This window comes from Dunckerocampus dactyliophorus, chromosome 20, assembly GCF_027744805.1.
Source record: "Dunckerocampus dactyliophorus isolate RoL2022-P2 chromosome 20, RoL_Ddac_1.1, whole genome shotgun sequence".
Lineage (NCBI taxonomy): Eukaryota > Metazoa > Chordata > Actinopteri > Syngnathiformes > Syngnathidae > Dunckerocampus > Dunckerocampus dactyliophorus.
Genome location: NC_072838.1, coordinates 4,310,843 through 4,335,408, shown reverse-complemented (window position 1 = coordinate 4,335,408; position 24,566 = coordinate 4,310,843). Strand labels below are relative to the sequence as shown.

The following is a 24,566-nucleotide window of genomic DNA, read 5'->3' as shown; positions in this document are numbered from 1 at the left end:
ATGTACTTTAAGAGTATAAAATGATGCATGAAAGCTGTACATTTGAGAATACAGTCCGGACTTTTCAGTGTTTTATTTAAAGTTCGACGTCTTTTGGATGTTTTTTTTTTTTTTTTCACTTTTGCACGATCACTCCCGTAGCAGATGTTGCCCAATCGGGGAAAAGTGGGCGGTTCCTCGCCCCCCCCCCCCCCCCCCCCAACTCCGCCCCAGGCTTTATAAAATTCCCTCATACATCCGCCTCCACGTTGTAAACAAAACGGCAGCCGTCCTCGCGTGCACACTTATATCCTATATTATAATTTTTTGCAATACAAACTTTTTTGTGGACTTGTTCCCGTCCTTATCACCGCGGGACAATCTGATTGTGCAATCTGCAGGTAAGTCTCTTTTTTTTTTTTTTTTTTTAACACCTTAATAAACACCCTCCCATGTGAGTGAGGAAGTGTTTACTTGAGTGTCCCAACGTGTTCGGACGTGCAGAGCGTCAGGCCTTCATGCAAGGGGCGGGGGAGCAAAATAAAAGTTGTGCATGTTAAATGAATGCAGATTATTATTGTTATTCATTTTTTAAAGTCTTAAAAGGGGTTTTTAAGCTGTGGTTCGGGGCACATTGACGGACCGCAAGGCCATTTTTGTTGGGTGGTAGAATTTATTTCATTTTAAAAACGTTTAAAAAAAATGGTATTCTATAAAACGATAATAATGACTCAAGAAATTAACTAAAAATACAAAAAAATGATTGGCTTAATTACAAATCAAATTGATTTTGAAAACTGCTGGGTATTATAATGATAATAATAATGAAATTGTAGCATTAAAAAATGGCATGAAAGAGCTTCTACATACTGGTGTACTACAGAAACACAAAAACAAACCAAATGCGAGTACATTTTTGGACAAATATTGACATACACTACAGATCAATACATTTTAATTAATCTCGTGAGGAAAAGTAAGGCGTGACAGTTGCAGTACGTCCATAAAATACAGCAACTATGCGTACAGCGTAACGCATTTAAATAAATCTAAATATGCACACGCTGAAACAAAACAAGTTTGTCATAGATTCATGTTTTTAGTGCACTTTATCAGTAGCTGTGTATTCAATATTGTGTATTCTTGCAGCTTTTTTTTTTTCTTTAAAGATGTCAACATGTCATGACCACAAGACTCCCCGAGGGTCACATGACGCTATCCTTGCGTAACATCTACAATTCCCATACTTTGCATCATATTTGTGGTTTGCTGCATGCTACTGGTGGCGGCGGTGCGTTCAGGGCCCGTCATGGTTTTCAGCGCTGCCTTGTTGGACCCCCCCCCCCCAACTTACAGTATATTGTGATGTGTTGAAATGTAGGTCTGTGCCAGCTTAGCCTGCTGCTCTGCTGATATTTCACAAGCGGGTGGGGGTGGGGGTGGGGGATTTGACCGATTAAGCGAGTTCCCAAAGATTAGGGAAGCAATCATTGTTTCTGCAGATGGATGCGCGTGGATTTAAAAGTAGGGGTTAGGTTAGCCCGGCCGGGGCCCGGCCAGGCCTCGATTCTGGACCAGGCTTCTGGCATCCAGTCTCATCACTGACGGAGGTTCTGCTTTAAAGTGCCATCATGCTAGCTCTGATTTTATGCAAGGCAGCAGTTTTTGGGGCCCATCCCGAGCCGGTTGCAACCCCCCCAAACCCCTCCCCGCCCTCCTTCTGTTTCCTCTCCATGATTGCATAACAAGTCTGACTTGTGCCAGCACCGAGGAGAAAAGAGAAAAGACAGAAAGAGAAGCAGTCAGGACACGCACAGTTGGACCGGTTTGACGCGCGTCTCTTGTTGCCAGAGACGCCAAACTGCCAGAACCAGCACCAACAGACCCCCACGGCCTCCCTCCCATCCTTCTTTAGCCCTCTAGAGTCCCAAGTTGACCCTCACCTCCTGTTAACGCTATACGCATCAAGCCCCGCCCACCAGCTTCCATGCGAGCCATTAACATGTGAAACCGGGGTCGGGGCGTCGCCAAAAACCGTCCCGCTCCCTCCTTCCTTCCCTCTGTCCCTCGCCTCATGACTGAGGAATCTCAACACGGGGGCTGCTTCTTCCTCCAACAAAGATCCTGCAGTGCAGAGAACTCACTCGCCCCCCCACCATTTCCAAAAAATGGACGTGTTGTTTGATACTCCTCGTTGTTGTCAGATCCGGATCACTCCGGTCTGACTGTGTAAGAGTGTGTCTGTGTGTGTGTGTGTGTGTGTGTGTGCGTGTGTGTGTGCGTGTGTGTGTGTGTGTTCAAGGCGTATCGTAGCTGAAAGTATTTAACACTTCCTGTGCAAGAAGCCTTACTTGGAGAGTGTCAGGTTGACGGACGTTAATCATCTACACAAAAAGTATTAGGGTTAGGGTTAGGGTTAGGGTAATGGTAAGAGTAAGGGTTAGGGTTAGGGTTAGGGTTAGGGTTAGGGTAATGGTAAGAGTAAGGGTTAGGGTTAGGGTTAGGGTTAGGGTTAGGGTTAGGGTAATGGTAAGAGTAAGGGTTAGGGTTAGGGTTAGGGTAATGGTAAGAGTAAGGGTTAGGGTTAGGGTTAGGGTTAGGGTAATGGTAAGAGTAAGGGTTAGGGTTAGGGTTAGGGTAATGGTAAGAGTAAGGGTTAGGGGAAGGGTTAAGGCCAGGGGTTCATTTGCACGACAAGTAGCTACTGCGGATGTGTCACCTGTACACAAAATGTAGCACACACTGTCTGTGCAAACAACTAGCATGTGCACGGATACACAAGTAGGCAAGGTAGTCGAAAAACAAGTAGCAAGCTAACACAACTTGTCTAAGCAGAAGTGGAAAACTAGCAAACGTGTCGTCCGCATAACAGACAACGGCTAAAGTCGTCTACGTCAAGAGTAGCAAAAGCATCGTCCATGAAATTCACGTTCCATGGAGTCTATGTGGAAAACGTCAACTGCAAAAGTAGCAAAAAAAGTCAAAAGTAGCAAACGTAGTAAATGCATAGTGAGTAGCAAATGTTGATGTAACAAGTGGCTAACTTTGTCTGGACTACAAGTAGCCAACGTATAAGCTTGTGGGGACAGCTAGGAGCTAACATTGCGACACAAGTAGCAAACAAAGTAGTTCTCTTTATAATAAGTAACAAATGTGTAGCTAACTTTAAGCAAGTAACAAAGGCAGCAAGTATTTCCATGACAAACGAGAAGCCAATCAGAGCAGCAGGCCTGAAAAAACATGTTGAGTCAATAGAGGAGGAAATTACCCACAAAGCTTTGCTGGTGCTGAGTGGGTTTGGTGCGCTGTGATTTCTGCTCTTTTCGAGTTGAACAACACACAACAATGTGGAAAAACACCCATCTTGTCATGCAGGGCCAAGCCTTTCAGTCTTTCTGCCGTGTCATGTCTGCTACGGCTAACTAGCTAACTGTTTGTCCCAGCAGGCTGTGCAGCCCATTGACATGGAGGACATCCAGGGTGCTGAATCCAAACATCTGCTGGTCGACAAGGAACTGCCTGTACGTAAATCCATGATGCAATCAGCTGACTAATGATAGCTTTGTGAGCAATGTTAGCAATGTTAGCGACATTAGCAAGGAACTGTCTGGCCTGCTAGTGGGTTTTTGGCTAAACAGCATATGGAAAAAAATGCAGGTTATACTAATAATGGAAATCATGCCTATAAAACCATTAAGGAAGCCGAACAATAATATAGTGAAAATAAATTAATTTGTATTATTTATTTGTATTGCATTAAAAATATAAAATACTAATATAATATGTAAATAACTATATATAAAATTACTATATTATCTAATAGATAATACAAACTAAATATACAATATATAAAATTAAATTATTGTATGATATAACAAATAAATCTATAATGTATACAGTATATTATACAAATAAGTGTATCAATAAAAGTTACATTACAAATGATATGAAAAACAGACTAAATCCAAATAATAATATAGTATGCAGTACAATAACATAATATGGCCAAATTAAAAAAAACTAATCATTAAGAAAATACATTTTGAGGTAAGGTTGTTTGAATGCCGAATAGTGTAATATTTGTTGTTGTACCATTGTCCCTCATGTGCATAATAGCGCATCTATTTTTCACCGAAATTTGTGTCCTTTATTCTTACCCTTCTATTAGCATTTTAGCTTCGCCTCTGCCAGTATTGACATAAATGACATTTCTCGTATGGTTATTGTTTGTTTAATATGAATGTTGACCTTGAGCTACCTTAGCTGAGCATGCAGACGTCATGCAGTCGTCAAAATGATCAAAAAGTCCACACTGGTGTTGTCCAACATCATTTAGGGGGGTGCCGCCCGCCGGATATTGGATTAGTTTGTCTAATTGTGTTGCTGTTGTTGTAATAATGTTCTTCGTGTGTGTGTGTGTGTGTGTGTGTGTGTTGCAGGGCCTGAGAGAGGCGGTGCTGCAGCTGGTTATCAAGGTAGGTTAGCACACGTTCACTTTTTGGACATTCATTAGCTAACATGACGCTCGGTTCACCTCGTGTGGCCAAGCGACCTTTGTCACCTGACCCGCTTTGTGGATCGGCACGGCGGCTCTACTGCCACCTAGCGGTGTCAAAGGCTCACTAATGTGCAACCTCATCTGTCAGCGTGACCGCCTCCATCCGCCATGATTTCATTAGGAGGGAAATCGAATCGGGGATCGGCTAATTATGTCTGCTGCTGCTGCTGCTGCTGCTGCTGCTGCGTGTCGTCCAGCGTCTGACAAAATGAGCACAACCCTCACTTATTCCATCTTGTCACGCCACGATACCACAGAAAGCGGATATACTTTAGAGTAGTCCGTGCACAGCTTGTGTAGCGGTGTGGTTTCACTATCGACACGCAACCGTTATTGTGTAGGTAGCAGGCAACACAAGCCTACAGTCAAGCGTGGTGCACGAGTGCTACCTGCACTGGTGAGCTGTGGTTCACTGAGGGGAAAGATGAGTTCCTGTGACGGTGTGAAGCAGAGCATGATCCCCTCCCTTCGGGCCGGTTTAGGCTTCACGGTGTCACAGGACATGTTGGCATTCATCTTTCCCCTCAACAAACAAACCGTGGCTCCCCCAGTGCCGGCAGCACTCGTGCACTGTGCTTGACTGTGGGCAAGAGACAGTGACCTTGCTAGTCACTTGTGTTGCCAGATATGTCGACAATAATGACCGTGTTGTCAGTAAATCCATCCTACTAAACACGAGACTGCTACTAGTTTAGTGTGTGTAGTATTTTGCCTTGACAAGACGTGCTGTCTTTGACAGTAACAAGCTTTGCTGTGGTCAGATACTCCAATCACTTGGACCAAACTGCTCTGTCGATGATAACAATCAGCAGGTACCAAACACCATCTGGCACCAGAACCAGAACCTTTGACTTTTGCTGCCTGAAGCGTTGCAGCTGATAGATTAGTGCACTGACATCCAAGGTGCGGTTCGGGGGCTAATTGCGGACCGCAGCTTGTTTTTTTATTGGCCCGCGGGACATTGTACAAATAAAATTAACCCCCAAAAAACAGCAAAAATGGGAAAAATAGAACAAAAATGTATAAATTATGAATAAATGTAAAATAACATTAATTATATAATAACAATAAAATAAAATCTATAAATAATAAATAATTAATTAATAAAAATAACATGTATTATTAAAATAATATGAATGATTAGTTATTAATAATAATAGTAATATTTAAAAAATATCAAATGTAAAATAATAAAAAATGTTCCCCTTTTTTACAAAATTTAAAAATACATAAAAATATCAATATAAATAATATAAATAATATAAATAATATATTAAGAATAAAATAAAATCAATAAATAATGAATGATTACTTAATAAAATAAAATGTATTAATAAAATAATAATAATTATGATTTATTAATAATAATAACAATAGTAATATTTAAAAAATATCACATGTAAAATTAAAAAAAATGTTCCCCTTTTTACAAAATTAAAAAATACATAAAAATATCAAAGCGGCCCCTCGCATCTTTTGATTTTCAGTAACGTTTGGACATGTCTGGATTAGCCTGATTGAAGTGGTAGCACGTTATCTTCAGCCAAACATAAACACAGCGGGATTAACATGGCCGTCGCCGCCTACGTGCCGGTGTGTGAGTTGAAAGGCGGCATGGGTGGGGCCGATGATGACACACACGCGCACACACACACACACACACACACACACACACACACACACACCTCCTGTGTTTTCATCCCGTAAACGCGTCAGACTCCTCCTCTGAGAATCTTTCTCTGGGCACATCCCGATCGTTCCAACAACCTTTGGCACACCTTGTTAGCCACGTTCCCGTGACACGTAAACACATCAGCTTTTTGTGGAATGTCGTGTCACAACTGCAAAAACCAAGTAACAGCGAGTAACAGCGTCTAAAATATACACTTTTAATACTATTATTTTTATAATTGTTCATGTAATTACAATCTTATATATTTGTATATCAGGGCTCTCAGATGGTCTCAACCAAGCAGCGAACTATTTTGTTTCAGTCAAACCAAGCAAGTGTATTTATTTCAAAATCCTCTATGTCATTTTTGAAAACATTAATACTCATAATTATTTTAGAAGGTGGAATTTCTTTCCCGATTTTTCGCCTCTGGAGGCCACAGCGTCCTGAGCGTTTGCCTATATTGCCTGATGGGCCAGCTGGCTCCGTAAATAATGCATAGATTAAAATTAAATATCAAAACTGCAATTGTTTATAAATAAAATGAATATATAAACATTATTTTCCATTAAGGGGGAATGTAATTAATTACTTTTCAAACATTACAACGCTGTTACGGACTTTGAAATGCGGCGCGTTACTATGCACTGGTATCCATAGCAACCATCCGGATGTGGCTTCAGTTGTCATCGTTTGCTCCAACCCCACAGGAAGCTAACAGCTAGTCAACGAGCGTTGCGGCTGCTCCCTTTCAGGGATCGCAATCATTTGATGTATTTTAAGGTTTTAACGCAGGGGTGTCAAACTCGTTTTCCCCATGTGCTACAAAATCTTCTTTTTACTTCAGTTATTTTTCAAAAGTATTACATTAAATACTGTAAATTAATTAACACATCTTTTTGACGTGTGATTATTTCCAGCCTTTCATGGGCCACATACTGTAAAACCACAAGGCGGGCCAAATCTGGCCCCCAGGCTTTGAGTTTGACACCTGTCAACCTTTTAACACAATAATGACACAATGATATTAATGCAGGAGTCATACCATTACTAATATGATCACTTTTTGGGGAAAGTAACTATGAGTAATTCCTTTTTAAGAGTAATCTGCCCAACACTGATGACAGGCATGACGTGGTCTCCCCCAGCACCCCGCCACAGACCCTCATCCCGACACTCCGGCCTGATCCAATTTAGAGATCTCTCCATCTGGAATTAGCTTGTTTTGACCAGGCTGCAAGGCACCATGGGAGGTCAGCAGCTTAGGCTTAGAGCTATAAAGGCGCTCAGACGCACTCCTCCAGCACCAACAGCAGCAGCAGGAGCAGCATTTCGGACCCTCGCAAGTTTAGAATCGAGTTTTTGGTACCGCAATCATGGTTCTGGAGGATTCCGACGTGGAGATGATAGTGACTGAGATCGAAGTTGCTGTGAGTCCATCTCTCTTGCTCTATCGTAAATGGATTTTAGGGGATTGACCTGCGCTACGGTCCGTATGTCCAATGGTTTCATGACTTGAAATAAGGAAGCGGGAAATAACAGTTGGACTGCTAACTGTCGCATCTACGAGCGTTTATTGTCGCTGCGTGTCGCCACTGAAAAAGCACGTATGTCCTGTTTTGTGTTTTCATGTGCAAGGAACAAGAAAATCAACATATTTGGAGATCCGTGCTTCTCATTGGATATTTATGACTCATGTATTATTTTTGTTTTGGTTCAGAGCGCCACAGTTAGTAGTTAAGCTACTAAAACTATCAGTCCTTTTTGTTGTAATTTTAACATTTTTTTTTATTTACTTGCATTTTAAGTTAAACATTTGTTTTAAATTAATAAAAATAACGTTTCCATATTTGATTTTTAAAAAAATAATCATTAATTAACTTTAAAAAGTTTCATTTGGTTTTCCTTTTTTTATTGATTAATTAAAAAAACTTTTTAAAATAATTTTTTTATTCATTAAAAAAAATTAAAAATGAAGTTTCTGTATTAGATTTTTCCTCTTTAAAAAATTAATAATTAGTTAAAAAAATAAAAATGAAGTTAACATTTTGATTTTTCTCTTTATTTTAAATTTACGATTACCTTGAAAAAGAAAACTCTAATAAGGAAACTTTTTATTTTTGTTTTTTTTTTTACATTGATTTAAAAAAGTTTCATTAGAATTTTCTTTCTTTTATGTAATTAATAACTACGGTAATTTAAAAAATAAGAATGAAGTTTCTGTATCAGATTTTTCTTTTTTTTATTAATAATTTAAAAAATAAAAATGAAGTTCACGTATTAGATTTTCCTTTTTTTTAAATTAATGATTACTTTAAAAAAGAGAAGTCTAATAAGGACATTTTTTTATTTAACTTTTTTTTAAAACATTTATTTAAAAAAAAAGTTTCACCATATTTTCCTTTATTAAAATTAACGATTAATTTAAAAACAACTTTTAAAAAATGTATTACATTTTTCTTTTTTAACTTCATGATTACTTTAAAAAAGAAAAATCTAATAACGACCTGATTACGACCTGATGACCTGATTCTGGGTCAGGGTTTCGTACGCAGCGGAGCGGGATTACGACTGCAACAACACATCATCAGTAGGGTAAAACTAACCTGTCTCCCGACGCTCTAATCCCGGCTCACGTTCCCTTTATTTATTCCTTGTTTTCATTCATGATTACTTTAAAAAAGGAACATCTAATGAGGATACTTGTTTTGTCATTTTTAATGAAATAAATGTAGTAAAATAATTGTGGTATTACAATGAAATACTACAATTTAAATCATTAATACACTTAAAAAAAAGAAATCAGCTCCCACAAAAGTTTCTCCTTGATTTATTTTATGTCGAATTCGGTGTCAAAATGACCGAAATGTTAGAAATGTTTGATGATTTTGTCTTTGCAGGAGCACGATGTGGAGACGCCTTATGGAAGACTCCACTGTACGATGAAGGGGGTGCCCAAGGGGGAGCGGCCCGTCATTCTCACCTTCCACGACATCGGACTGAACCGTAAGCACCGCCCTCTTATTCCCTCAAATTGTCCTTCGAGGGACGCTGGCGTCCTATCGTCGTTTCCACGACAACAGCTGTGCTTTTGGCTGATAATGGATGCACACCTGTACGCTTCAAAGGTCACTGGAGGCTAACGCCTGCTCTTCCTCTTCATCCTCTTCCTCCAGACAAAACGTGCTGGGACTTGCTCTTCAACCACGAGGACATGGCCGAGATCCTGCATCACTTTGCCGTGTGTCACGTGGACGCCCTCGGGCAGCACGAGGGCGCTAACACCTTTTCCACTGGGTGAGCCACACACACACACACACACGCATGTGTGTTGCGACCTTTGACCCCGCAGGTAGATCAGTGTGGATGTTCATTAAGGTGACCTGATTTGTTGTTTGTCCACATGGGGCTTTTTGCATCACAGGTCTGCCACCTTTGACTGTTTTTGTTTAATTTAGAAGAAATGATTTGTATTTTTTAAATTAAAATCTTAATTTATTATATTTTATTATATTTTTCAAATTTAATTGTAATTAATTTGTAATTAATTATTTCTTAGTGCTGTACCTGCACAAAAAGGCATTGTTTAGCGCTAATTTCGAAATGTAATAATTTCATAAAAATTCTACAATAAAATGAATAATATAAATTAATCATAATAAATAACATTTAACAATCTAAAATGGTAAATACACAACATTTTAAAAATATAAAAAATGTATTTTATATTTTCATTAAAAAAAATAATTTTGCTTTATTTCTCACATTAAAATTTACTATATTTGTCTAATTTTATTTAACTGAATTCATGAATTATTATTGCCTTACCTGCACAAAAATGTTTCTAAACACTCATTTAGAAATGTAATACTTTAATTAAACTAAATAAATAAAAAATATGGTAATAACATGAATAATATCAATACAAAATAATAACAATAATATAAAACAATAAGCACATAAAGATAGATAGATACTTTATTCATCTGCAAGAGAAATTCATGTGAAACATATATCCAATTTATTTGATTTTTTAATTTATAGAAAAATTAATAAAAAACCTTTCCAAAATAAGAATATTAATTTATTGTATTTTATTGTATTTTTCTAATTTTATTTAATTTAATTAATGAATTATTATTGCCTTACCTGCACAAACATGTTCTTAAGCACATATTTCTAAATGTAATAATTTAATTAAGCTAAAAATAATAATAAGGACAATAAGAATAAAATAAATAATTACATTTAGAAAAATTATTTTAAAATATTTTTATTTAAAAAAAATACAAAATAAATGTTAATAAAATAACAAGTACATTAAATAATTTCACAATATTTTTAAAACATAAATCTTAATTTATTACATTTTATTAGATTTAATTGAAAGATTTAAATTCAGTTGTATTTAATTAAGTAATTATTATTGCATTACCTGGAGAAGAAGGAGTCGTTGTTCAGCACTAATTTCCCATTCCCCTCCCCAGATACGAGTACCCGTCCATGGACGAGCTCTCCGAGACGCTCGCGCTGGTCCTCAAGCATTTTGGGTACGAGAAGGAGTTGCCCGCTCTGACACGGCCGCCTCGTCACGTTCCAGAGGAAGATTGTTGCTCTAACCTGTTCTAACAGCTCCCATGTCTGTTTGTGTGTGGCAGGCTGAAGAGCGTTATTGGATTAGGAATGGGAGCCGGAGCCTTCATGCTGACCAAATTTGCTGTAAGCCATCCCTCCCCCCCCACCCCCGCCTTCCTTTTCCTTCCTCTCCGTCAGTCAGGCTTAATAATCATTTACTTGCAATCAACGGAGGATTATAAACCCGGATTTTCCTACTTTTTGCTGATTTTAGCGATATGACTCCTTTTTCCCGATCCCGCTGAGCCCCGTAAACGCCTCTGGAATGTTCCAACGCTACGGGACACCTCGATGAACACGATACAAATGGGGACAGGAAAAATACGTCCAACAAAATGGACTGCTGACTGCAGTAGCAGCCAAAAGTTTACACATCATGCTCGTGAATGGAAAAGTCAGTGCAAACTTTTGACCTTTTGGTACTGTACCTCAAATAGGAATGTCTTTAAAGTAAGATTATTATTATTATTTTTAATGGGAATTTTTTTAAAATAAATGGCATCATAAAAATGCTATTTTTGTATATTTATTGAAATTAAAGCTATTAGCCAAATAATTTATTTGGGAGGGAGTAATTATTTTATGTGAGGAAAACAAGAGCACATAATAGCATCATTTTTTCAAAGTAAAATCATGTATTTATTTGCATAAGTTTACCAAAGCTATACGGTGCTGGAAAAAAATGCGTGATTTTATTATTATATTTTATGATATTAATTATATAATATTTTTTATTTATGATATTTATTCATCTCCAAGGGATATTTCACGTTTCGAGCAGCTCTCCAAAAGTCATAATAAAGTCATAATAAACAATCAAGGCAAGATTAGAAAGGAAAAGTAAGAAAACGGAATAAGAATAAATACATCAGTGCAAAACAACAAGCTAAGCTAAACTTATCACATAAGAAATGGAATACAATCAATTCAAATCAAATAAACAGCTAACATAGATCCACAGTACTACGTTGATTTTTCTATTTCAGATTTGTATTTCTTTTTTACCAGTGAGATCGCATTTGCTCCTTGTTGCTAGGCAGAATTTGTGGGACGCAAAGCAAAGAAAGGACAGGGAGAGTTGGCCAGATTAATATTATATTATACGCATGAATATCGCAGTACATAAGTATTGGGTTTTTCAACGGTGGCGCAATCTGTCGGACCTGATGGGGCAGTGCTAGACTTGCCCCCAGTGTCAAATTGTTCCTCTTCGAGTGTGCCTATAAATAGCAAAAAGTGACAATGCACATGATGACTGAACGTACTATTCATATAAATCGATTGTGGTGTAATCAATAATGTTGCGTGTTGTGTCGTAGCTCGATTTCCCCCAAATGGTGGAAGGTCTGGTGCTCATCAACATCAACCCGTGTGCCGAGGGCTGGATGGACTGGGCTGCACACAAGGTATAGTATAGTCTACACACACACACACACACACACAAACACACACATATAAATATACGGTACCCGTTGAAAAGTTGGAGACATGTTTGCATCCGATTGGATGACAAAGCGTCAGCAAACTTTTGACTCCCGCTGCAACAATAAAAAATGTCCGGCTGAATGTGGCATCTGATTCCAGATCAGCGGCTGGACCCACGCCCTGCCCGACCTGGTCATCAGCCACCTCTTTGGAAAGGTTCGCTTCTCTTTCATCTCATTTTGACTGTTTTGGCTAAGCGCTGCCGCCGCATGCTCGTCGGCGCTTGCGGCTAACCGTGTTAATTGTCGCGGCAGGAAGAGATCAACCACAACCAGGACATGGTCGCCACGTTCCGCCACCACGTCATGAAGGACATGAACCACTTCAACCTGCAGCTCTTCATCAAGTCGTATGAGAGGTCAGCCTGTTGCCTTTGCAGGCCCTGGGAATTCTGGATATTCAAGGATGAGCAATAAATTGTTTTTTTCTGTGTCTTTAAAGTCGGAGGGACCTGGAAATCGAGCGGCCCATGCCAGGATGCAACAACAGAACCCTCAAGTACGTCAAACCATTATTTCAAAAAAGAGGGGAAAAAAAACTGCAGCGGAAAAAACAGCTTACATTTTTTTTTTTAAGTAAGTAGGTGGCATTTTAGTTGGATATGTTTTGTAAAACAAAAAATACAAACCATAGAAAATAATTTGTATTGAATTTAAATGTTTTACCATTAAAAAAAAATAATAATTAGAATAGGTAGTCACGTCACATTTGCCTCTTGTTGCTAGGCAGAATTCGTGGGACAGAGAAAGGACAGTCGTGCTTTTCTAAAGTCGTTTCTAAATGTTGTATTATTAATTGGGTTAAGCTGTTATGTTTTGCTACATTTTAAATGGAGTCTGTCATTGAATAATAAATAGAAACAAGGATTTAAAAAAGAAAAAAAATACAACTGGAAAAAAATATATATTTTAAGTAAGTATGTGAATTTAGTTGCATAAGTTTTGTGAGTCAAAAAATACAAAACATACAAATATATTTGTATTTAATTTATTTTTTAATAATATTTTACTATTTCTATTATACTAGTCACATCACATTCGCCTCTTGTTGCTAGGCGGAATTCATGGGGAAAGAAGAGGTGGTGTTGGGCTTTTCGATACTTCTTTGTAAATGTATTGTTAATTGCGTTAAACTGTTGTATTTTGCGATATTTTAAATTTAGTCTGTTATTAAAAAATAGAAACAAGGATTTAAAAAAAAGAACAAATACAATTAATTTTTTTATTTTACTTAAAAAAAAAATGATACTAGTCACGTCACATTTTCCTCTTGTTGCTAGGCGGAATTTGTGGTGCAGCGAAAGGACAGGGAGAGTCTTGCTTTTGAAATATTGTAGAATTAATTGGTTTAAACATGTTTCTAATTTGTTTCTAATTTGAACTACTTTGTGTTTAATTGATGAAATATTTGACCATATTTTTACAGCAGTCACCTCACATTTGAAAAAAAGAAAATAGCCACCCATTTCATTAGGTGTTGATATCGCTGTCCCCTTTCACCTTTGACCCCAGGTGCCCTTGCCTGCTGGTGGTTGGCGACAACTCTCCCGCCGTGGACGCCGTGGTGAGTCATGACGCCTTCACTGACAATAAGAAATGACAGCGTCGGTCAGAAGCGAGCATTGTAGTCTCGTAGCAAGGTGCGGGTGTACCTAATGAAGTGTCTTATTGTTGTCCCGGCAGGTGGAGTGCAACACCAAACTGGACCCCACAAAAGCCACTCTGCTCAAGGTGAGGCTTAAGCTCCTCCCCCTTCCTCCTCCTCCAGGTGGCTGTGCTGTCGTGATGGAAAGACATGGTGACACATTAACCAGCGCCGCTGCGCAATCTGCCGCGTCTGACCCACTTAAGGGTCACCGGGCGGCGGTTAAGCGGATGGTTAAGCATGGCGAGCGTGTAATGGCGCGCGGTCGCACATGCACAAGTGTCATTCCTCTTAATGGTCGTTTTTGGCGTTCTTACCTGCTCCTTTATTACCCTCTTTTAATCATTAATCAAGTGTTTATATGCATTATGAAACTTTGTATCTCTTTCCCAACAGATGGCCGACTGTGGTGGCATGCCCCAGATTGACCAGGTGTGTATAGAAACGAGATAAATTACATTTTCGGCACCAGTCAAAAGTTTGAAGACACGTTTGCATCGTATTGTATTGCAAAGTGTCTTCAAACGTTTGGCTGCTACTGTAGCTAGCTTTATGTCTGTTGAGGTTTGGCGACCTCCTGCGGCCGTGCAGGGAACTGCGGCTCAAACTATGACCGCAATGGGCAGTTTTTTTGTGCCAGCAACACGGTCATATTATAAGATAAGAATAGAAATAATGACACTAGTGTTTATCTAGCTATTCCAGTGTCAAAATAAATGTTTTAAAGCAGATTACTATGGAAAACTAAAATAGTGTTAAGACTGTAAAGAAACAAAAGGTCTGCCTCGAGATGGCAGATTGTTCAGCAACAATTTGGAGAAAATTGTCTTTTTAATTGTGCATCTATTAGGAAAACTTTCTAAAATAGATATTTGTTGCAAAAGAAATGAAAATAGAATCGAATAATTTTAAACAACATTTTTAAAATAAATTAAAGCACATTTCCAACCTTGACAACATTATTAATAAAACATACATGTATATTTACATAACGTGCTCAATCTGTTTACTATGGACTTTCAAACAGATAAATGGGTTATTTTTGTTATTTTTTTTATTTTTTCTTTAAGAAATAAAGGCCTGCTTTGCGACAACAGATGGGGGGGGGGGGAATGAAAGAACATTTTGTTAGTATTTTTCCAGCTAAAATAAATGATGTTATTATAATAATTTGAAAGGAGAAGCGGTGTAGAAAATGGATGGATGGATGGATGGAAGGCATATTTAATGTCGAAAATTTTGGTAGTATTTTTCCAGATAAAATAAATGTTATAATAATTTTAAGGCATATTTTCCACAAATTAAGGCATTTGCAACACATGAATTTTAAAATGTATATTTATACAATATATTTAACTGATTAATTTAAACGAGAAAACCCTTTTTGCATTGACATTTTTGCACAATATACGCACCCATTTTATTATATGTAGAGCCGTGTATGTTTATGTTTAGTTCATGTAGTACTATGCATAGTTAAACCTTACTGGTGCTAGAATACAGCTAATAACAATACTAGTAGATAGCACTGTATCATAGCAAAGCATATAAATAATTAGATTAATAATGAGTTAGAAATAAATAAACATAATAAGTATATAATGAATATTCTAAATTTGGATTTTGTTGTTTTTTTCTCTCCTGTGCAGCCAGCCAAGCTGACGGAGGCATTCAAGTACTTCATTCAGGGCATGGGATACAGTGAGTAGTGCTCTCTTTTTCGAAGTGGTTGTTTCTGCTGCCCCCTTGTGGCGAGATGGACACTAGCCGTATGACAATTATGCCCTTATTTTAGTAAAATATTGTTGCATATCATCAGTCCGTGTTCTAAACCCCCCGGTCTCCTTCCATCAGTGCCCTCCGCCAGTATGACCCGCCTGGTGCGCTCCCGCACGGCCTCGGGCTCCAGCGTGACGTCCTTCGACGGCCCCCGCTCGCGCTCCCACACCACCGAGGGCAACCGCTCGCGCTCGCACACCAACGAGGGCAACCGCTCGCGCTCGCACACGGCCGAGCACCAGCGAGGGCGCTCCCACACGGCCGGCTCCACGGACGGCGCCGTAGACCAGGCCGTCCCCAAGGCCCCCGAGGTGTCCTGCTAAGGCGGATGCCCCCAAACCCCAACCCGCCATTTTTTCCCCCTGGTATGTGCTTCTGACACACATCCGATGTTTTTTTTTTTATTTTTGACTTTTTAAACTTGGATGAAGAGGGTTAAAGTACTCCAGTACCTTCATGGGCTTGTGATGGTGTAGTTAGTGGCAACGCAGCATCGCTAGGGGGCGACAGAGAGCGCGTCCCCTTCCTTCCTTTCGATCCTTTTTTACCAAACAGACGGCTTTGTCTCATTTATCCCACTTTCAAGTGTTTTCTCTCGCTGTCAACATTTGTTTCTTTGACTTTCTGCCATAGATGCTGTCTAACATGACAAGTAAGGGACATTTTTATTTGTGTGAGCATCCGATGATCGTTTAATGGAAGCTGCGGTTACTGGTGAACATTTTCATGATTTTATTTGTTCTTTTCCAACATTTCAATGACGCTTTGTGACCAATCGAGAAAAAACAACAACCCTGCTCTCTAAACTTCAAAGCTTTATTAACGCCTACACACAAAACGAGTAAATTCTTTTTATATGATTTTTTTTTCTATGCAATCAAGCACAACGGAACAAAGCGGTGCCACGGTTGTTCAGTTTGTGTGGCGACGTAAAAAGTCCTCATTTTATTACAATATTATTAACACGAGGGCGGCCGTAGAACTTTCTAGCTGACACGCTCTCCTCTCTCCTTGTCCGACTTGCACTACGGCCATGTTTGCTTTCGTAGGACCGACGACGCGGCTTTGTAAAGATGCTGGCATTCAAATGACATAACGGTTTGTATTTATTAAGGAAAAAAAACAACATAAAAAAATAACTTGTAACTCATCTGGTCTGACTGTGTCATTTTTTTGTGTGCTTGTTTTAAATATCTTGAAAGTTTGGTGTCAACTGAGACTTCACCACATTTTGGTGTAGGGAGTAAGAGGTCAAGCCACCACCCACACCATACCAGAACCATGTGACATCTTCCAACCAATCAGCAAAGAAAGAAATGATAATCATGAAAATAAACAGGTTGGAATTCAGTATAATTGAATTCATTAAAAAACAAAAACAAAAAAAATTAAACAAAACAAAAAAAAAATCAAATTGATTTTAAAACTATTTTAAAACGCATATAATTTATTTTTTAAACTTAATGTCAATCACTTGGATTTCAAAAAGTATTAAATATTAACAAATATTAAATAAAAATATTTAAAAACATTAATTCAATGAAAAAATATACTACATTAATCTATGATGAATACATTTTAAACAAAAATTTTACAATTTCAAGTTTCTGTATTTAATGTCAAATTTTTTTATATATTAAATAAAATATTAAATACAAATATTTTTTCAATATTAATTATTAAGTAATTAAAATGTATCCTACCCCATAGTCTATTATTTTAATAAATACATTTAAACAAAAATGATAGAATATTAAAGTCAAAGAGACATCAGATTTTGATATAATCTACTTTTTAAATTTAATGTCATTAATGGTTCATATAAAGCACAAATAAAGAAATAAAAAAATTAAATAATGAAAATATTTTACATGATAATCTATTATACATTTTACATTTTAAGTACAAGTACATTTTAAACAAAAATGATACAATATTTTTAAAAATCACATTTTGAAATAATCTATTTTTTTCACATTTAATGTAATTTTTTAAAAATTAAAACATACTAAATGTATTATTTATAATAATGTAATTTATTAAAGTATTATATCATAAAAACAAAAAAAATAAACGAATTAAAAAAATATGATAAAATTATAAAAAAACAAAACATTTAAAAAAGACAAATACAAATAATAATAATAAAATAATTGGAGAGGATATTACACTAATCTATTCTTATAGTCATTTTTTTTTAAGAACAAAAGCACACAACTAATTTTTTTTTTTATAGAATATATTTTTGGGGGGAATTATTTCCAAGTCCTATAGAAAGTAAACAAAAAATACTACTAATAATGATGTCATTACCATTTAGTCTTTTTAAATTGCTTCATGAGTCCACCGTGGAAATACATTTCAATTCTTTGCAGATTTTCCAATCGGAAAAAGGCGCAGATCAGAAAAGGATGCGTGTAAGAATGAAATACACAAGAATGAGATGCATCATCGAGGAGGTGAGGGGTTAGTTCATGACCTCCGGGTAGCCGTAGTAACTCTCCAGCTCGGCAAAGATGTCGTTGGGGTTCCTGCAGCTGAGGTTGCAGAAGCAGGCCTGCACCCACATCATCTTCCAGGTGAAGGCCGAGCCGTCGGGGCACAGGAAGTCCACGTCCACCGTCTTGGATTTGTAGGGGATGCAGCAGCGCTCGTCCGTGCACACGCCGCAGAACTTGGGCCGGTACTGCTTCCTGCTGGTGCAGCCCGAGATGGTCAGGTTGGACGGCCGCTCCTCGCGGTAGATGTTCACGCACTTCTTGCCGGGCTGCACGAACACACGACCACCACGTTTTTGATAGCACGCTTCCTGCTGGACGCTTTCCTGATGGATCGTACCTTGATGTGCTTGCTGATGTCCACCTCGCACGGCCTCAGGTTGCACAGCCGCGACTCCTTGACCGGCTCGCAGCGCTCGTTGGCGTTGGAGACCCTCAGCGACAGGCCGCGCCCGCACGTCTTGGAGCAGGGACTCCACGAGGTGGTCTGGCTCACGCAGTTCTTGTGCCAGCCGCTCTGCTCAGCCGGGGCGGCTTTGGAGACGAGGACGGGGAGGAGGGGAGCATGACTCATACTGTAGATCAGGGTGTCCAATGTGCGGCCCCCGTTTTTTTTTTTTTTTTTTTTTAAATGGCCCGTGGCACATTTTAAAAATATAATTGAACAAAAACAGCAGTCATTTTACAAGAGGAAAGTCACATTATTAAGGGAAAAAAGTTGCCATTTTTCGAGAATAACATTATGAAGAAAAATAACATCATTTTAGTAGAATAAAGGTGAAATACAAAAAAAAGACATTATTTTTAAATATTTATAACATTATTAGAAACACACAAAACAATGAATTAAGTAATTTTTGGACAATTACCTTATGGAAAAATAATTTAAAAAAATAGCAATGAAATTACGGTATGAAAGTCAAAATATTCTGAGAATAAAAGTCAGAATTACGATAAGAAAATTGACTAGAAAACAGTTGAAATAGTTGGGGAAAAAACAACAGGAGAAATGGAAAATGCAACTGTAACTTTACAAGAAAAAAGTTCAAACATGAAGAGAAAAAATTCATATTCTAACAAGAAAAAAGTCATCATTTTGTGAGAGTAAACTTGTCATATTATTTTAGTAGCGAAACATGAAGGAAAAAAGGTGTTATTTGAAAAAATTCAGAACATTAATAGAAACAAAAAACAATGAATGAAGTTGTCATTTTTGGAAAATTATGCTACGGAAGAAGTTAGAATGTTATGAGAATAAAGTCAAAATATTGGAATAAAGTCACAATTACGACAAGAAAATGTATGAGAAGAAAGTGGAAATAGTTGGAAAAAAATAGCAGAAATGGAAAAAAACAGCTGGAATCTTACGAGAATAAAGCCAAAATATTAAGACAAAAAAAGGCATATTCTAACAAGAAAAAAGTCAAACATTTTTAGAATAAACTCGTAGTATTGAGAGGAAAAATCTACTAAAGGTTTTTTTTAATTCGTGATGTTAGAAGCAAACAAAACAGTCAATAAAGCCGTCATTTGTGCAAAAGTAGATTACAGAAAAATAATTTCAAATATAAAATAAATAAATAAATAAATATTGTTATGAGAACAAAGTCTAAATATTACGGGAATAAAGTCATAATTACGAGAAGAACATTTACAAGTTGAAATAAGTTTTTTAAAAACGCAGAAATGGGAAAAGTAGCTGAAATTTGACAAAAATAATAATAAGTATATGTAATATTATGAGGACAAATAATGTCATTTTAGTAGCGTAGGGCCGAAATATAACAATGTTTTTTTGAAGTCGTAATATTATGAGAAACTAAGAAAGCAAAAATATTTTTTTACGAATTTATTTAAGAAAAATGTTGAAATATTTGAGAAAAAATAAAAACAGCAAAAGCCCACCCCTTAGGGTCCTCCTACCTTCTACGGCGTGCCGCGGCGCCGTCTTGCGCCCCCTCCTGGGCTCGTCGCAGATCCACTGCTCGCAGCACTGCCCGCGCACTTTGACCCGTCGCGGGCTCTGGCACCAGACGCGAGGCGGCCGCGACTCAGTGCAGAGCGGCACGCAGCCGATGGCGCCGTTGACGCACACGCACTGGTACTTGCAGCTGGGCTGGAAGCTCTGGCCGTTGCGGTAGATGACGCCGTCGTGCTCGCAGCCCGTGCCCATCATGTCTGGACGGGGCAGGGGAGGCGCTTAGTATCAGCAAATAACACGTGACATTCAAAACCGTGAAATAATTTGCATTACAAGGGTTTGACATCCGTGCATCGCATCCTTATTATGTACGATTTAGAGATGCAGTTCTCTTTTACGCCACAGGAGGGTGCTGGTTCGCTTTTAAAGTTCCATCTCCCAGCGGATCATTTACTGAATTATAGCTTAAAGCGATTTATTAACTTCTAAATTTCCACTATAAATCTTCAGAATGTTTACCAAATGGACCAAATAAATGCATAATAACAGTACAATTACAATTGTAAATAAAATAATAAAAACACAGTATTATAAAAATATACATACAAAGCAAATATGATTCAGCGTTGTGTGGTTCAAATAAATGGACTTATGCATCATCATCATATCACCGACAATATCTAGTATTGTCACTTGTGGGCATGCAGACCTCCGCCAAGGCTTAAGAAATGCTATTTATATTGCTAGCTGGTTTGTTTATGTGTGTGTTTGTTTGTTGGTTAGCAGCCATCACAGGCTGGTGTGAAACAGGAAGTAGCTTTCACGACTGTTCACAGTTTGGCCTTGGTGGAGGTCACCACTGCGCTGTGTGGTCTCCAGCATCTCCGGCCCATGCCTCTGTAAATTATTTGGTCATTTTGTAAACACACAGCAACAAAACAATTATTTCCTTGGCGGAGGTCAGTTAAAAAAAAAAAAAAGTGTGAAGGTCATTTTGGTGGCGTGACACTTACATGCACACACTCCCTTTTCGTACCTCGGCTTGTCCGAGCTGTAATCGCAGTACAGGCCCTTGTGGTGGTCGCACGTGTCTGCCTCGTTGCACGCCTCGCCCACCTGCCGGGCGCAGGCCTTGCAGCAGTCGCAGCCGTCCGTCAGGAGGCTCACGCCCGGCGGGCAGGCGGGGGGCCGGGCGGGACACTGGCAGGGCCACTTGCAGTACTGGGTGCGGTTGTACGACTCGGCCCACGGGGACGGGGAAGGGACTGCCGCCGCTGCCGGGTGGGGCGGGGCCGTGGAGGACGGCGGCATGGCAGTGGAATTCTGGGAGTTGGCCTGTGGAGAGGAAGGTGGAAAACAAGAAGCAAATATATTAAATCAACTTACAACGTTTACTATAAATTATTATTTTCATCAGTTACTTGTGAAATATTTATTATTATTATTTTAATTTAATTACATTTTTAATTGTAACGTTTTTAAATGTATCTTTATTTTAAAATTGCAGCTAGCTCAAAAAGTGCATGTGAATGCTGAGAGGTGCGAGCCGCCGTCACGTTGCTGTCCATTAAAAACATTGATCACGTCGTTATGATGTAAAATGTGGAGGTTTTTTTCCATTGGACAATAAAGCAAATACATAAATTGGGGGCTAATGCATCACAGCATACCATAGCAATCCTCAGAGCAGCATACCAGGTGATAACATCCAAGCAGTTTGAATGGATGTTCTATGAACGCCAAGTGCCATGAAATAATTGTTTTATTAAGAAAATCCCGTATTTTGGAAATGATAAAAAATAGACAAAAATGATCAAAAATAGCTCAAATATGCAAAAAACAGCAGAATTTTTCCAAAATTTTAAAAGTTATAATATCATTAGAATGACATGACCACGAATTAAACAATAACAACAAATAATAATGCAATTTGTATTTGTGGTGGTGTGTTGGGGGGGGGGGGGGGGGGGGGTGCTAGATGAAGTCATCGTCTAATTGGCATAATCAGTGCATGTGCTTGGAATCATGAGAGGAAAAAAATGAGTAAGAAAAAAAAAACATGTTTAGGACTGCAAATGAACTTTCTTTTGTCGCTTCTTAAAAATGTCACACACAAGACTGAGCCGCCCGTGGCTGCTTTCAGATGGAGGGGCGATACGTGTTTTTCATGTTAGAGTCTCCAAAAGTGTCCAATAAGACCAGAGGAGGGACTGAATACTTGCTAAATGTAGCCACAAAGAGGATAAGATAGCAACACTGATCCTTCCTGCAACGTCTTCTTATCATCTGGGGGACCAGGTGCGTATGAGGTGTGTTAAGAAGATGCCATCTGCTGTACGGAGTTGGAACGACAAGCTACATCCACAGACAGTCCCGTAATAATGTGTTTATTTATAAGCGAGGGTAACAGGTAGCACCACGTTTATCAATGAATATATGGGAAACACTGATAATAATAAAGCATCAGCCTTTTTCTTTTCTTTTCTTAGGTATTAAAATGTGATAAAACGGTGGTAGGGTTTGAATGATATCCTAAATTGTCAGCGTCAAGCTCTACCTGGTGACCCCGTCAGTTCCAATTGCAGGAAGGTAAGTGATATGTAACAACATGAGAAGGAGAAGAAAGGCCTGAAAGTAGTCCGGGGCAGCTGGTGATAAATAAGATGACAAATGGCGAGGATCGTCATGTCCGCGCATGTTTGACACACAGTTTCCTGTCGCCCTCTGGTCACATCCCATGATGGATGTGCTCGGACGCGGCGCTTAAGCGTCTCCTCGGGCGGGCCGGGGAGTGTCACTCACGCCTTGCTTTGTTAAGCATTTTCTACCTTGAAGGGCACTGGATACACGTCCTACTATTTTACAACTACTTCATTGCTTCTTTCAAACCTTTCATATGACATTTAGCATCACTGTTAGCTATTAGAGGCGCAGTACACAGGATGGCCACACGGGGTCGCCACAGACGACCTTAAAACACTGAAAGAAGCCTGCTGAAATAATAATTCATCATCTACACAGAAACCTGTGTTATACAGAATATTATACATTCATAAGTATAAACTATTGCAGTAAATAGAAACATCATCCAACCTGTTGAATCCCGACTGCAGTGAGAATCCACAAGAGGAGCCAACTCATCCCTGGTGAGCAGCCTCACGAGCAACAAGTCATCTGCTCCTCAGCCTCCTGCACATCCTCCACTTCCTCCTCCGCCGCCTGGCCGCAGCATCTCAGTCAGAGCAGACGACCTGTTCAGAGTCGGCACGCAAGGACACGCCCCTTCTGCTCCACTTTCACCAGACAGCTCCTCCTCCCGACAAGCTCGCTTCTCTCTGCTCCTCCCATCCTGGCTCGCCTCCTCCTGAACTTGAAGGTCCAGTTCAAAGGTTCTCCTTTAAAGCTTCTTCACAAAGACCACACGTGATGGCTTTGATCAAAACGTTCTCTTGATTTAAAGTTCCTTTTGGAAAAAAAAAAAACATATGTATGCCATTTTGTCCTCTTCAATTAGCAAAAATGGCTAGTGGCTGCCGTATTAGAGAGGGGGAAAAAATGTGTTTTTGGTTCATTTTTGGCTCGTTATATGCCGGAATTTTGGCAATGAAAGTCAGAATACGAGAAAATGAATGCCATGTGCTTCTATGACATCATTCCAGCACATCACCCAAAGGTCATGATCCATCAGGACCTTCGATGCCCCATGAAAAAGATCAATACTTTCCCCAACAACAGCGCTGCACATGTGGACAGGAAGCACAAATGATGTCATCCACATCCAAGTCGAAGCTGTCTTTGGACCGCTCTGGTCTCACATCCGCCAGACGTCTGGACGGAGGCGCACTGAACAACCTTTTAACAATCCACACAAACTTGTTATGCTAATGCTATATGCTAACGCACCACACAACCCAGTTCCTTTTACACTGCAGAGAATGAAGAAGATGACCCCACTATTTTGGTCTCTAAAACGGAAAATCCTCTCATTAAAGTCCCAAAGTGAAAACTGTGTGTCGGGAATGTTTGCGCTTCAAAGTCAAGTGGAATCGGAAATCCACTTAAGAACGTGCGAAGCACTTTTTAAGGCGCCCTGAGGCCAAACGAGCCTGCAAAGGTGGCACGTTAAAGAAAGACTTCCAGAATGGGGGAACTCTTTATTGTTACTATTAATACAGAGCAGCCAATTTCCTTATGGAGCAGTAATGATTGAGCTCTGTGAATTCTGCCTAACAACAAGCAGCCACAGCAGGAAAAAGAATGCCATCACTAAAAGTAAGTTTTAGTTTGAAAAAAACCAAAACAAATCAGGCAGTAAGAAAGAGTACTGGGGTGTTTTTCCATATTTCCTGGCGTTTTTGGCTTCATTCTCTGATTCTTGAGATTTTAGAGTAGACG

The 24,566-nt window shown here is 38.9% G+C and overlaps 2 protein-coding genes across 4 annotated transcripts; one reads left to right on the top strand and one right to left on the bottom strand.

Moving 5' to 3' along the window:
- The first annotated feature begins 238 nt into the window (after nucleotides 1–238).
- Nucleotides 239–16,902, top strand: ndrg1a (N-myc downstream regulated 1a). 3 transcript variants are annotated; one of them, XM_054762851.1, is made up of 16 exons: nucleotides 239–380; nucleotides 3,426–3,500; nucleotides 4,419–4,454; nucleotides 9,110–9,215; nucleotides 9,386–9,506; nucleotides 10,697–10,759; nucleotides 10,868–10,928; nucleotides 12,164–12,250; nucleotides 12,429–12,485; nucleotides 12,584–12,687; nucleotides 12,771–12,827; nucleotides 13,841–13,892; nucleotides 14,012–14,059; nucleotides 14,370–14,405; nucleotides 15,623–15,674; nucleotides 15,828–16,902. In XM_054762851.1, the coding sequence occupies exons 2-16, from the start codon at nucleotides 3,444–3,446 to the stop codon at nucleotides 16,073–16,075; spliced, it is 1,185 nt and encodes a 394-aa protein (XP_054618826.1). In that variant the 5' UTR covers nucleotides 239–380; nucleotides 3,426–3,443; the 3' UTR covers nucleotides 16,076–16,902. The 3 variants fall into 3 exon arrangements, with proteins under 3 accessions (XP_054618826.1, XP_054618827.1, XP_054618828.1); XM_054762852.1 differs by having other exon boundaries at nucleotides 256–380; nucleotides 3,423–3,500; XM_054762853.1 differs by lacking the exons at nucleotides 239–380; nucleotides 3,426–3,500; nucleotides 4,419–4,454 and adding an exon at nucleotides 7,480–7,639.
- Nucleotides 16,903–17,918: 1,016 nt separating this feature from the next.
- ccn4a (cellular communication network factor 4a) lies at nucleotides 17,919–24,028 on the bottom strand. The gene is made up of 5 exons (XM_054762854.1): nucleotides 23,265–24,028; nucleotides 21,185–21,506; nucleotides 20,174–20,428; nucleotides 18,591–18,784; nucleotides 17,919–18,519 (listed from the first exon to the last, which is right to left on the bottom strand). Exons 1-5 carry the CDS (start codon nucleotides 23,310–23,312, stop codon nucleotides 18,220–18,222), a joined length of 1,119 nt encoding a protein of 372 aa, XP_054618829.1. The 5' UTR covers nucleotides 23,313–24,028; the 3' UTR covers nucleotides 17,919–18,219.
- Nucleotides 24,029–24,566: the final 538 nt, after the last annotated feature.

What these genes read in the sequence shown, in the direction of transcription:
- ndrg1a (XM_054762851.1), top strand. Translation starts at nt 3,444, where the DNA reads ATGGAGGACATCCAGGGTGCTGAATCCAAACATCTGCTGGTCGACAAG. An exon ending in TGCTGCAGCTGGTTATCAAG is followed by an intron (nt 4,455 to 9,109) that starts GTAGGTTAGCAC and finishes TTGTCTTTGCAG; the next exon opens with GAGCACGATGTGGAGACGCC. An exon ending in TGCAACAACAGAACCCTCAA is followed by an intron (nt 12,828 to 13,840) that starts GTACGTCAAACC and finishes CTTTGACCCCAG; the next exon opens with GTGCCCTTGCCTGCTGGTGG.
- ccn4a (XM_054762854.1), bottom strand. Translation starts at nt 23,312, where the DNA reads ATGAGTTGGCTCCTCTTGTGGATTCTCACTGCAGTCGGGATTCAACAG. An exon ending in CTGCAGTCGGGATTCAACAG is followed by an intron (nt 21,507 to 23,264) that starts GTTGGATGATGT and finishes TCCTCTCCACAG; the next exon opens with GCCAACTCCCAGAATTCCAC. An exon ending in ACATCAGCAAGCACATCAAG is followed by an intron (nt 18,520 to 18,590) that starts GTACGATCCATC and finishes GTGTTCGTGCAG; the next exon opens with CCCGGCAAGAAGTGCGTGAA.